The sequence below is a fragment of the Mustela nigripes genome, chromosome 5 (genome assembly GCF_022355385.1).
Source record: "Mustela nigripes isolate SB6536 chromosome 5, MUSNIG.SB6536, whole genome shotgun sequence".
Classification (NCBI taxonomy): domain Eukaryota; kingdom Metazoa; phylum Chordata; class Mammalia; order Carnivora; family Mustelidae; genus Mustela; species Mustela nigripes.
In genome coordinates, this window is record NC_081561.1 from 142549676 (window position 1) to 142563766 (window position 14091).

At 43.1% G+C, this 14091-nt stretch overlaps 1 protein-coding gene across 1 annotated transcript in view; it reads left to right on the forward strand.

Annotated features, from left to right (window-relative positions):
- Positions 1-14091, forward strand: part of SLC22A3 (solute carrier family 22 member 3) — an 88667-nt gene that overhangs the window by 31906 nt on the left and 42670 nt on the right. The window contains exons 2-3 of the mRNA XM_059401383.1: positions 10671-10774; positions 12957-13111. Of these exons, the coding sequence (XP_059257366.1) occupies positions 10671-10774; positions 12957-13111 (259 nt within the window). The remainder of the gene's footprint in view (positions 1-10670; positions 10775-12956; positions 13112-14091) is intronic.

Here is a 14091-nt window from a genome sequence, read left to right on the forward strand (position 1 = left end):
CTATCATTTAACCCTGAGCCCAGCTCAATTCAGGCCATGTGGTAGCTTTGGCGAGGGGAGGCAGAACACCTTGACTGATGGTCCCCATTGCTGTTCAGTGTGTGGGGCGGGGGGCAAGTTCCCAGAAGTCAGTCAGGCAGTGCTACCAGGGAGGCATGAATGGATGCTGGGAGGCAGAACAGCTAATGTGTCCTGCATGTGAGGCCAAGGTGAGCCTGGGCACCTATAATTCTGCTACGAGTCTCTTCTAGCCCATGGGTCTAGCAGGTCAGATACAGGTCCCTTCCTGACCATTCTTGCTTCCACTGTTGCGGGTGCTCATACACAGATGGTCCGAGCCAGGGTGAGTCATTTCCTAAGTCATGTCCTGATTTAGCACAAGGGCCCCTTTCTAGAAAGGGGAACACCTGGTAACATCAGGTTTGGGGCCACAAGATCTGCTGGCAGCCTGGTGTCAGGGGATTTACTCCTGAATGTCCAGAATTGGCTCCAACACGGAAGGCCAGGAATCCAGAGAGTGAAGTCTAGAATGGCTGCTCCTGGATGAGACTTTGCATGGGCCTTTCCTCCTGGATGGAACTGCATTAAGTCAAAGTGGCGACTGAAGATGGTGAATTCATGGAAAATAAGAGCTATGATTGGCACTATTTGTTTCTGCAGTAATTCAAAACTGATGACTCACCTGTTAAAATGTATCATTTTGAATAGACTCCTCCACACCCAGAATCGTGAATTTAAATAGAGGAGTGCTTGTTGAAAGGATCACGAGTTGCTGCCTAAGCATTCCTTAACCTGGGTTCCCTTGTCCCCTAGGACAAGAGCTTGCTTACTAATTCTTTATCAGGACCTGCAACCCCAGGGAAGGGACAGTGAAGGAGGAAAGAGAAGAATCAGGGACGGGGGAAGGGCTGTTCACAGGGGCGGAGCCCCACGCCGGCCACAGGTCCACAGCAAACATTGCACAGTGCTCAGCCTTCAGGTGTCTCCCCTGAGGTCATGTGGACCAGCGACATCTCAGAGCAGCCACGAAGGGGTAGGACTCCTCTCTTCTCCCATCTCCCACTCCGTGTTGGTCAGTCTGAACCAGGAGGCTTCAGTTCCTTCCCGTGTCTGGGTTATCATGCTCTCTCTGCCTGGGCAGCCAGCACGTTGGACGGCTCAGGCTGGCCCCTGGGCAGGTGTACCACACTGTACACAGAAAACCTTCATGCTGGATTCCTCAGCCCACGCACCGTGGTGGCTGTCCTTTCCAATGAGAGAAGGATCCGTGCTTTCTTCAGGATGCTAGACCAGGGAAGCAAGATGGACCTGTGAGGGAAATGCAACTGTGCAGATCTAGATCCAGTACAAAGCTCACCCCTGAATTCCAAAGGGCAAGGATCAGGAAGGGAGAGCTGTCTTTTTTTTTTTTTTTTAATGCTTCATCTTATGCGGAAACTTTGAAAATATCCCAATTGATATGTGTGTTAGTTTACTAGGGCTGGCATCACTACAATTAATACAGACTGGGTTGTGTTAACAGCAGAAATTTATTCTTTCATCATTCTGGAGGCCGAAAGTCTGCAGTCTGATTTCAGAGGTCTGCTCCCTCCAGTAGCTCTGTAGGGGAGAATCTGCACCTTACCTATTGCCTTCTGGTGCTGGTGGCTCTGATGGGCTGAGATATATTCATCCCCCCTCCCAATTCATACGCACCTCAGACTGTGCCTGTGTTTGGAGACAGACAGACTCTTCAGGAGAAAGCAAGCCGAAATGAAGTCGGAAGGGTGAGTTCTAATCCAGTGACAGTGACCTTATTAGAAGAGGAGGTCAGGACACAGACACACACAGATGGAGCCCACACAAAGGCATGGGGAGGAGGGGGCCGTCTACAGGTCAAGGCAAGAGGCCTCACCAGCCCTGCTGATGCCTCCGTCTCAGACATGCAGCCTCCAGAATGCTGATAAACTAAATTTCTGTGGTTTCAGCTATAGCCTGAGGTGCTCTGTCATGGTAACCCCGCAGGTGAATACAGGTGATCCTTGGTGTTCCTTAGCAGCACCTCCTACACCTTCCCATGCTGTTCTCCCCGGGTGTGTGTCTGTGTCTGCTTTCTCTCTGTATAAGAACACCAGTCACGGATTAGGGCCCTCCTGATCTAGTATGACGCCATTCTAACTAATTACATCTGCAAAGAGGTCATATTCTGAAGATCTAGACAGACAGCAATTAGGGAGAGGCACTATTCAATCCAATATAATATGCAAAATATGCAAAGATTAACTGTCCCCCAGCCGCTATTTACATAGCTGAGAACCTTGACACCCGTGGGTTCCCATCGTGGCTACTCATTAGACTAGATTCCCACTGAATTGGTCTGGAGGGGGCTTAGACATTGTTTTCAGTTATCCTAGTGGTTCTAATGAGCAGCTTGGAAAACCGTATCTTAAAACCACCAGGAATGTCATTTACTAATTTTTTATCATTATCATTATATCATTATATCCCTATCATTATCATTATCATTATCATTATATCCCTAATCCTAATGCAATTGGTAACGTTTATCAGACATTTAATATATCTCAGCACTGAGTAAAGTACTCTATTTTATTTCAAAGACATCATCATTTCAATCCTTACCCTCATTTTATAGATGGCAACACAGAAGGTCAAAGAGGTTGGGGCTAGCAGTGGTGGGCAACCAGATGGCTGACCCCAGCCTTGTGGCTCCTCTGCTCTTAGATGTGCACAAATGCAGAGACTTTCATCGTCCTCTGGTCTTAGATATCCCAGGTGATGTACAGAAATCATAAACACTTTAAGATGAGTAACTGCACATCTTCTCTACAAAGAAATAAAATGGTTTGAGCTTCTAAGATTGGAGAGTGAGTGGCGGAGCATAACTTAATAAACCACCAGGAACTGTTACTATTAATTTCAGTTTTGCATTTTTCTTTATTTCACAAGCCCAGACAAAAAGCCATGCACTTAAAGAACATCTTTCCATTATATTTTGAGGTTATCTGGTTAGCTATACCTGAAGGCATGGCTACTGTCACTCTTAGAGGACAGCTTAGGTGACAGCCTGTATGAGCCTCTTCTCATATATGGTGCCTCTTCATGCCAGGTGATGTGACATGCCAGGTGTTCTAGGTGACCGTGGCAGATGTTAGCTTTCCTCTCCTGGTCTTGCTCTCATCTTCCTGGAATCTTGTGCTGTCTTGGAGCCAGAACATCTGCTCTGGGCTTTTCCATTTGCAACGTTGCAGATTCTTCCTCTGTCCTCTGGAACTTCCTCCTCCCTCTGTTCTGAAATCTCTTGATGTCTCTGGTTTCCTGAGAAAGAAACTTTCCCACTCCTGGGATTCGCAGGGCATTCCCTGTTGGGTGGAGGCAGTTCCTCAGCTTCAAATTGAAGCTTGACACTCCCAAGTGCTGTAAGCAGACCCAAACCTATTGACATTCATGCTTCTGTGCCTTGGGCTGCCCATCACTCTGCTCGAGTACCTTCCCCCTTCCCCTTTTTTCCGTCTAAGTCCAGCTCATTATTAAAGAATCTGATTATATCCCACCTTCTTCATGTACCTGACTGCTTTGGACCCACCAGTCATTTCTTTTTCTGAGCCTCTCCTGCATTTTATAGTTAATCCCTTTCAGCAATACATTTGCCTCACATACGTTGACCTTGGCTCTCTGAACTACGTAATATAGGAATGCAAGCTGGTGCAACCACTCTGGAAAACAGTAGGGAGGTTCCTCAAAAAGTTGAAAATAGAACTACCCTATGACCCAGCAATCACACTACTGGATATTTACACCAAAGACACAAAGGCACTGATCCGAAGGGGCACGTGCACCCAAATATTTGTAGCAGCAATGTCCACAATAGCCAAACTGTGGAAAGAACCTAGATGTCCATCAGCAGATGACTGGATCAAGAAGATGTGGTATATATACACAATGGGATACTATGCAGCCCTCAAAAGAAATGAAATCTGGCCATTTGCAACAATGAATGGAACTAGAGGGTATTATGCTGAGCAAAATAAGTCAATCAGAGAAAGAAAATTATCCTATGATCTCCCTGATATGAAGAATTTGAGAGGCAATGTGGGGCATTTGGGGGGTAGGGAAGGGAAAAATGAAACAGGATGGGACCAGGGAGGGAGACAAACCATAAGAGACTCTTAATGTTACAAAACAAACTGAGGGTTGCTCGAGGGGAGGGGGTAGAGAGAGGGTAGTTGGGTTATGGATATTGGGGAGGGTATGTGCTATGGTGAGTGCTGTGAAGTGTGTAACCCTGGTGATTCACAGACCTGTACCCCTGGGGCAAATAATACCTTAAATGTTAATAAAAAACAGTTTTTTTAAACTATGTAATAAGCTCCTCACAGAGGCAGACACAAAGTGTACAAATCACTGGTCTTCTTCGAGCCTCATCTGTCTACACACACCACTGGAAGCTTCTGTAAATACCTAATGATTAGTTCTTACAGCTACAGTTTATTGTGATGGTTTGTACATGTCAGAAAATCATTAACTGTTTGACAGTAAGATGCCCATATGAGGCCACTTAAGTAGCTCAGTCAGTTAAGTGTCTGATTCTTTATTCCAGCTGACTTTATTTCAGCTCAGGGTCATGAGATCGAGCCCTGCATTGGCTTCCGCACTCAGCACGGAGTCTGCTTAAGATTCTCTTTCTCATTCTCTGCCCCTCCATGCCCTGCTCACACTCTGTCTCTGTCTCTGTCTCTCTAAAAAGAGAGAGAGAGAGAGAGAAGAAGAAAAAAAGATGCCCATGTAAGTAATCAGATCATGTTAAAGAAATTTTCATTATGACCAGAATTACTAACAATAAATAACCTTTCCCCTCATGGAAGCCCAGCCCATATCATTTTCTTTATGATGACAATAAATTTCAACCATTATTAGGCTCTGTTAACGGTGGCTTGGTGTTGACTAGCAATGAAACCTTCCCGTGGAGATGGATGCGTAATTGGCCAATGCTAAATGTAGCCTGGGGCACCCCGTACCTGACATCAAACCAAAGGCACACATGCAGATTTGAACACTGATGAAGAGTTCAATGGCCACTAACTTCGAACTGAAAGTTGATTGGGAATGGTTTGATTAAGAGCTCTTCCTTAGAAGATAGGAACAAAGGCATATATGTCTGGTCATTTGACGTCAGAGACATCCCTTTCTCTCTCCCACAGCAGTATGAACAGCTCATGAGGACTGTTCCTCATGGATATGACTAGACTCAGATAATGTGTTGTCCTCTAGCCTTAGACCCTCTTACCTGACAGTTTGTCCCATAGACATCTGTGGAAAAGCCAGCCTCTGTGTCCCCTCTCTGTGGCTTAAGGAGTAGGCACGCCCTTTCCAGAGTTTCTAAGTTTTTTTTCACACCTGCATTATTTTTACCTTGCATATTACCTTTGACCTTTGTATACTGGAGATATTCTGGTGCTCTAGTCTTAAGGATAATCTGGAAATCAAAACTTTAACATGTATCTAACAGTAACTTTTCCCAGCATTTTATCATTATAGCTCAAATTAACATAATGTCTGCTTGGATTGTAACAACTGGGAAAAGCAGAGAAATACCCCTGGTTAGAAGCCTTTCAAAAGTATCTCATTAGGCTGGAGTTGTGCTTTCTATAAAGTGAAGCAGTGTAATCCTTCTGGCATTACATGAAGAGTTATTTGAGTGTTTTATCCGATGGGCTTTCTGCTTATGCCAAGCAGAGTAATTTCTTTTGTGTAAAAGTGATTTTGAAGATTAGGAATGAACAGACTGGATACACATGGATTTATGAGTATTTAAAAATAATTTTTAGATGTCTTTGCATGTACACACTTAAAAAATAAAAAGGAGATATCTCACTTTTTTCTTGATAAATTGCCTTAAGAGAAAGACGTAAATGCTTGTGTCCTTGATTGAGACTTTGGTGAGTCTGACAAGAGGTAGGTTTTAGGTCTCTCTGGGAACTACAACAAACCTTATTTCAGGAAAAAATCCTTAGCCTATGAAGCTCGTGGTCTTCATTGCCTGTTAACCTCTCTTTAAACATGAAAACTTATCACAGACCCAGAGCTATTGCCATAGCAGGCAATGAGCTCAGAGCTGATCAGAAATGCCAGACCCAAGAGGCAGTGGGTCTCCCTCCTGGATGTAGGAGTAAGAGCCAAAACCAAGCCCCTGAATCCTTGCGTCTGCTGTGTTGGTCCCTGTACTAGAAACACAAGCGTGTGTTTGTGTGTGTACGCATTTCCTTACATGTACATAATTCAAGCTAATTTATTTTGTGCTTTGACAGATAGCAGGCTCCCAGTCATAAAGCCAGAAACCAGGCTGGGTATTTCAGGCCGGAAGGGATTTAGGAAAAGGATCTGGATTTGCGTTGTTTTGGAAGGCTGGTAAAGCACGGAGGAGGGATCAAGGACAGCACCTGCAGAGCCCTTGCCCTGCCCTCGCCCTGTGACCCTGGGCATTACAGAGCCAGCATCCCTTTGCTCTCATGTGGATGGGGAGTGGTTAGAAACGCTGACTGAGGGGCGCCTGGCTGGCTCAGTGGGTTAAGCCTCTACCTTCAGCTCAGGTCATGATCCCAGGGGCCTGGGATCGAGTCCCGCATGGGGCTCTCTGCTCGGCAGGGAGCCTGCTTCTCCTCATCTCTCTCTCTGTCTGTCTCTCTGCCTATTTGTGATCTCTCTCTCTCTCTGTCAAATAAATAAATAAAATCTTAAAAAAAAGAAAAGAAAAGAAAAGAAACGCTGACTGACCTCTACAGCCACCAGCTGCTGTTGTCACTGCCACTATTAGAGCTGGAACTGCTACCACATCCAGAAGCAGAAGCACCACTACCTCCTTCTTGTTTTCTGATCTTGCACTTAGTCTCCCCTCCCCAACTAGCAGAACCTAAATAGAACCTTGCAGGCAAGGGATTCTGGGAAACGTAGTTTCCATACCTCCAGCCCCTGGGCTGCAGAACAAAACACAGAGAGCTGACAGTATGTAGCCCAAATGGCATCATAGTAGTCTAGATATTGTTATTGCAGAACTTTGGCCACTTGGACATTTATTTTCAGTTAAAACATGAAAAATATTTATTTTAATATGAAGTATAAAAAATTCTTTTTGACAGTTTCTCTTATGGGAGAATGAAAAAGATAATCAGTTTTATGTTAAAGAATATTTTGTGTATTTAAAGACTATGGGAGGGATATTTTAACTCATACAATTCAAGAGCAGCTGAACAAATGCACTGAAAGGATAGCTTTTGCTGGACTTCGCTAGGTCATCCGTGAAAAGCTTTCCTGCCTCCCCGGCTAATCTGAAGTCCAGCTGGAGGAGGCAAATTCTGCTCTTTGGGAATTTCTGTTTGACACTGGCTGCTACTTTTCTGAAGCAAAATGTTTTCTCTGGCAGTTAAATTGCCTGTTTGGTTTCTGAGATGTGATATACTTTTATTCTTAGTGCATTTTTTTTTATTCTTAGTGCATTCTTTTGTGTGTTTGTTCTTATGAAGTTTGTATCTTAATTCCAGTGTAGTTAACATACAGTGTAATGTTACTGTCCGGTAGACAATATGATGGCTTAGCAGCTCCATACATCCCTGGAACTCAACATAACAGGTGCCTTCCTTCATCCCCATCACTTCACTTCATCCCCCATCCCTCCACCCATCTCCCCTCTGGTAACCACCGGTTTGTTGTCTAGAGTTAAGAGTTTGTTTCTTGGTTTGTCTCTCTCTCCCCCCTGTTTCTCTCTCTCTCTCTTTTTGTTTTGTTTCTTAAATTCCATATATGAGTAAAATCACGAGGCATTTGTTTTTCTCTGATTGACTTATTTTGCTTACCATTATACTCTCTAACTCCATCCATGTTGTTGCAAATGGCAAGATTTCATTCTTTTTATGGCTGCATAATATTCCGTTGTGTGTGGATACCACATCTTGTTTATCCATTCATCTATCAGTGGACTTGGGCTGCTTCCATAGTTTGGCTATTATAAATAATGCTGCAATAAACATCGGGGTTTATATATACTTTTCAACTAGTGTTTTTGGATTTTTTGGGTAGATACACAGTAGTGAATTACTGGATGAAAAGATAATTCTACTTTTAACTTTTTGAGGAACCTCCACACTCCTTTCCACAGTGGCTGCACCAGTTTGCATTCCCACCAAGAGGGTTCCTTTTTCTTTACACCTTTGCCAACACTTGTTTCTTGTGTTTTTGATTTTAGCCATTCTGACAGGTGTGAGGTGATATTTCATTGTGGTTTTTAAATTGCATTTCCCTGATGATGAGTGATGTTGAACATCTTTTCATGTGTCTGTTGGTCATCTGGATGTCTTCTTTATTTATTTATTTATTTTGGATGTGTGTTCATGTCTTCTGCTCATTTTTATAATTTTTAAAATTTTTTTAAAAGATTTATCTATCTGAGAGAGAGAGCGTGCTCAGGGGAAGGGGCAGAGGGATAGAGAGAAGCAGACTTTCCTCTGACTGTGGAGCCTGATGTGGGGCTCAATCCCACAATCCTGACATCATGATCTCAGCTGAAGTCAAACACTTAACGGACGGATGCACCCACGTGTCCCCCATGTCTTCTGCTCATTTTTAAATTGGATTATTTGTTCTTGGGTTTTAAGTTTTATAAGTTTTATATATATTTGGGGTATTAACCCTTTATCGCATATGTCATTTGCAAATATCTTCTCCCATTCTGTAAGTTGCCTTTTAGTTTTGTTGATTGTTTCCTTTGCTGTGCAGAAGCTTTTTATTTTGATGAAATCCCAACAGTTTATTTTTGCTTGTATTTCTCTTGCCTCAGGAGACACATCTACAAAAATGTTGCTATAGCCAATGTCAGAGAAATTACTGCCTGTGTTTTCTTCTAGAATTTTTATGGTTTCAGGCCTCACGTTTAGGTCCTTAATCCATTTTTAGTTTATTTTTGTATATGGTGTAAAAAAGCCATCCAGTTTCATTCTTTGGTGTGTGGCTGTCCTCTAATTGCATTCTCTGTGCATTTAATTCCAATGGGAAATTATTTCACATAATTAATCATCTGCAAGTTTACTTAAAATAAAACTGTTGTGTCCTGAGAAAGTAGTACCTACATGGATGATAAAAACTCCTTTAAATCACCACAGTTCCTACTAACGTGTGTATATGTAGATCTTTTTGACTTTTTTAATCTCCGTAAGTCTTTCCAGCAGCTCTGTGAGGTGGGCTAGCTACTCATGCTCCTGGTTTTTTCCAGCTGTGTTAAGTGACAGATCATTAGCCATAAAACCAAGACAAGAAGTTGGGTTCCGTAAATAAGTGTGACAGTTTGCTAATGAATGTGTATTTACTAAAGGTCTTCAAGCTGGGGCAAGCTTGCCATTTGGAGGTACACAAAGACAGTCACAGGGTGGAGCGTCAGGGTACTTTGAAGCGAGTCCATTGCCAAGAGCCTCAGCTCCTATAGGTCCAAAATGGATCTTCCTGAGTACAATGAAGATACAGGTCCTTTTTCCTAATGAGCTTCTCCCACTTTGCTAAAGGAATCCTACCTCTCTCCTGACCCTCTGTGATGCACCAACCTGAGGTTTAAAAACCTGTGGGGAACCAAACAACAGGACAGTTTGGACTGTTGGTTTGGGTACTAAGAAGGTAAAGAAGAAAGTAAATTGCCTTAGTATTTGATGAAACAACTTTTTGTAAGTGTGGTGGCTTCCTTTTCCTTCCATGTAGCAAAATTATAGGAGAACTTAAATGGCCTGTTAGTTAACAGAAAAGTAAAACTGATTTTGATGAGCGATTGCTGTGTGAGTCTCAGCATGTACCTGAGAAGGAGCCAGAAGAACTGAATGATGTTGCTTTAACTAAACTCTCACCATTCTCATTAATTTACTTATACAAACAAGTTTTTCTGGCACACACATTTTTAAAAATGAAAAAAGGGAACAGAATTGGTGTTTAGCTTTAAGTGGTTCTGGTAATAAGCAGTGTCCCTCTGCAGATTACATGAACTAGCTGGAAAACCCCAGCTTTTCTTAACATTCTTCTAGAAATACAGAGGTACATTTCCAATAAAATGTTATTCCCATGCAATAAATCTTTTTCAAAATTCCTCATATTTTGTGTTTTCATCCATTGTGGCCTATTAACTGTAATTATAACCCAATGAGAAAGGATGCAGATATTTAGAGACAGTGTCACAGGGAAAATTTTTTAATTGAATGTCAATTTATGTACATAATTATTACGCACAGAAGTATTTATTTACCTCACCATTAATGCCATACACATTAATGCAAAATACAATAAAACATGTTCTACTTATAATATTAGGATGTAAGTATGTGGGAACAAAAATAAGAATTCAAAGAGAAAAAATAATTGACTTCAGATTGAGAATATTGAATAGCTTGCTTTTATGGGGTGATGGTGGCTGGCTAACGGCTCCAGTATTTAGACTGTTGGATACAGTGAGTTACATCTTTGGCTGTTATTGAAACTGACAAAACATTTATATATCAATATAAGAATATGCATGTGATACATTTAAAGTTTTAAGGAGTGTTTGGGCAAATATTTAATGATCGTTGACTGAGACAGAAGATCGGGTGTCTTGAGGATAAGCAGGGTCACGTATCTCCTGTGTATTTGCTTTGTTTTCCCAGTTTGACCTCGTGTGTGGCAATGCTTGGATGCTGGACCTCACACAAGCCATCCTAAACCTGGGCTTCTTGGCTGGAGCCTTCACCTTGGGCTATGCTGCAGACAGGTAGGCGCAGGTGTGATAGCCATCGACAGCACTAGAACATGATGCACACGTGTGGAGGTGGAAATGTTTGATGTTAACCATTAGAAAACAATTTCTGCTGAACTTGGAAAAAGTCTTAATTTTACTACTTGGGACATTCATGCTGATTTGGTTGGACTAATTCTCTCCTGTTCAGCTCCATCTCCTCACTCCTTGAACTGCACAAAAGGATGGGGCTGCTCCCGGTGGGACTGCACGCATCGGAATGGAAACCCACACCAGAAAGGCAGTCGCTTCATCGTGGGGCAGATGCTGGCTGGCCAAACCCTGGAGAGTCGATTCTGTGTGCTTCCAGTCTGGTTGTGGCCTGATTAATTTAGCCAAAGTCTGCCCCTTCCAAATACGTTTTACTTAATGTTTTTTTCAAAGAAATCCCTGTATTTTATTCTACAAGTTAAACAAGTTAAAAAGTTAAAAACCCTACGAAAAGAGTTTTTCCAAAGACCATTAAAAGAATTTTATCTATCATTTAATATTCGTAAATATACCGGTAATGGCAGACAAGGTAAGTGTGTATACTGAGGATAGTCATGCTTTTTATTCAAATATTCCTGTTTGAAACATTATTGATGTTGGTTATTTTCTTCATTCCATTCCTTTATGCCAATTCTAACTATGAAAATATGGGCAGTAGCTTATTCCTTCTATGTCCCTTAGGACAGGAGTAGGAAGCTTTGGCTATTGGCCGTGTCTGGCTGATTATCGCTCCGGTCAGGCTAGCCCAGCCCAGGTGGGTCCTTGTGGCCATGCTCGCGGGGCGCAGTGCTGAGGGTATGTCTTGGAGAACTGCCCACTGCTATTAATTAGCTCATTGGAGACAATAAAAATGCCCCAAATGTTTTAGCCAATCGATGGTCTGCGTGTAACCAGACCGGGACTTCAGAGCGGGTCGAAGCCTTGGTTTCTTTCTCTGCTCCTTCATCAGTTTTCTCTTGCAGCCCCTGACATCCTCTTCTGCGTGTGACTTTCTCTTTCTCTCTTTCTCTCTCTCTCTCTCTTCTTTCTCCTGCTTCTCTCTCACAATTAGCAAATATATTGTCCAAAGAAAAGTGACTCAATTAAAAGGAGGGCTTTTCCCACCTGTGTCCCAGCAGGGGACTGAGTGGCTGTCCTCAGAGATGACTCAGCGCTTTGGAGAGGAGGACAGTCCCATGGATGAGCTTGCCTCACCGCCGGCCAGCCATCCGTCGGCTCCTTCTCTTCTTCAGGTCGTTGAAGGAAAGGACAAGAAACAATTTAATAGACCACATAGCTAGGAGAGGACAGTGTAGGAAGGACAGACGGTGAATTTCAAAACCTAGATAAACCAGGACTACTTCTGTCTCCACTCCGCTGACCAAAGCAAGATGCTGCATATGTGAACTTGGCGGGAATTTCTATGGGAAATTTTTTTTTCAAATATCTGAAAGGTCGTGGATAACAGACTTCCACCAGCCAATAATTTGGCACAACTATACCGAACCACTTAATATCAGAATCCCAGAATATGGCACATAATGATCTGTGCCCCTTGTCTATGCTTCTAACCATAGTTATGTAAACAGTGAGGATAAAATGCCGAACTTAAGAAGAGCTCCCATTGTTCGTGAAGTCCGTAGTTTGTAAGGAGCTAGACAGCAGCATCTCATTTGAGCCTCTACACCCTCATTGTAGAAGGGGTGGTGGTGGGGGGGCAACCCACAAGCAAACAAACAAAATCTGAGTCTTGGATTGTTGAAGACATGGACCCAAGGTTGCAGGGCTGGCTGTTGACTGAGCCAAAACGGAAGCCTGGGCCTGGAGCCTTCTCCCTTTTCCCCTTCCCACCCCACTCACAAAAATGCTATAAAGTGTTCAGGCTGTGCCACTGGGGGCACTGGACGTGATGGAGAGCGGCATCTTTGTGGAAACTGCAATCCCGAAGATTGCATTCTGAGCCTTACATTTTGTCATGTCATTTCAGACACACGTGTTCTTATTTGCCCTGGTTTTGCTATAAAATAGAACGTAGAATTTTCAACAATCCTGTACCTTGCAGTAATGCAGTCTTAAAAACAAAATTTTTTGTACTTAAACCTCTTTTCACAACTTTCTAATGATAGTCTTTCTCACTGTGTTGAAGGAAACGTTGAAGGTGACTTCTTCCCCTCTCTTTCTCAAAAAGGTACGGCAGACTAGTCATTTACCTAATCTCCTGTTTCGGTGTCGGCGTCACCGGTGTTGTGGTGGCATTTGCACCCAATTTCCCTGTGTTTGTGGTCTTCCGCTTCCTACAAGGTGTGTTTGGAAAAGGGACATGGATGACCTGCTACGTGATTGGTAAGACATTGCTACGCCTCTGTGTCTCTGTGACAGCCAGGGGCAGGTGGCTGGGCGGTGCTGGCCAGTCAGCCCTCCTGGGGCTCGTATGTGGAGGCTTGGCGGCTGCCACTGTAATGATCTCTGCAGATAAGAAGGTGTGGGGGTGAGATTCTGACTCTTGGGAAACTAAACACCACCTTGCCAAATATGGAATATCACAAAGTACTTGGGTGAACCAACCACTTTCTAGCATGGCCGTACCACTAACACCTTACTGCTTTGCTTCATTAGAGTTCAATTTTTATAAAAACTTCAGTGGTTCTTAAAACACTTTTAATATGCATTTTCTGTGTATTTCTGTGATAGGGTTTGAGATGACATTCCTGTGTTCTCAGATACTATTTCTTAATTCTACTCCTTTTGCTCAAGTGGAGAACTTGTTACCGTGAAGGAGATCTGACCTAAAAACGTAACTAGAAAGTTTGACCTTCAGGGTATGAAAGAAAGAAAAACTTTCCGTTGCTCTTTGCTCATTTTATTGAGAAAAGTCCTGGCTGCTACTTTGCTTCTGTCTCTGGGGAGGTTCAGGACCAGCTACCTGCTCTGAGGGTCACGGCGGATTTGTGAGTAGGGAGATGCAAACGCTTGTTTTTGATTATTGCTCCAGATCGTTAGGCTTCTAGTCCCTTTCATTACTGCTAGACAGTTCATCCCCAAGCAGTGCCCACTTTGGGGGCCCTCTGAAGATCTTTTCATGGGGAAGGAGAGAGAGTGCTGGGCGGTTGCCTGTCGCCAGCTGGAGAGAAGGGATAACTTTGGAATGTGAAGTATTTTTAAGGAAATTTTAAAAGTTGTGATCTTAGGGCACCACTAAGGTAGCACATCCCAGGATTGTCAGAATAGAATGAATGACAGATACAAAAGGATGAGTTTGGGGGGATAGAGGGGGAGAAGGTATGCAGTAAAATCCCCCCATGTGATTTTTAAAGAAATATCAC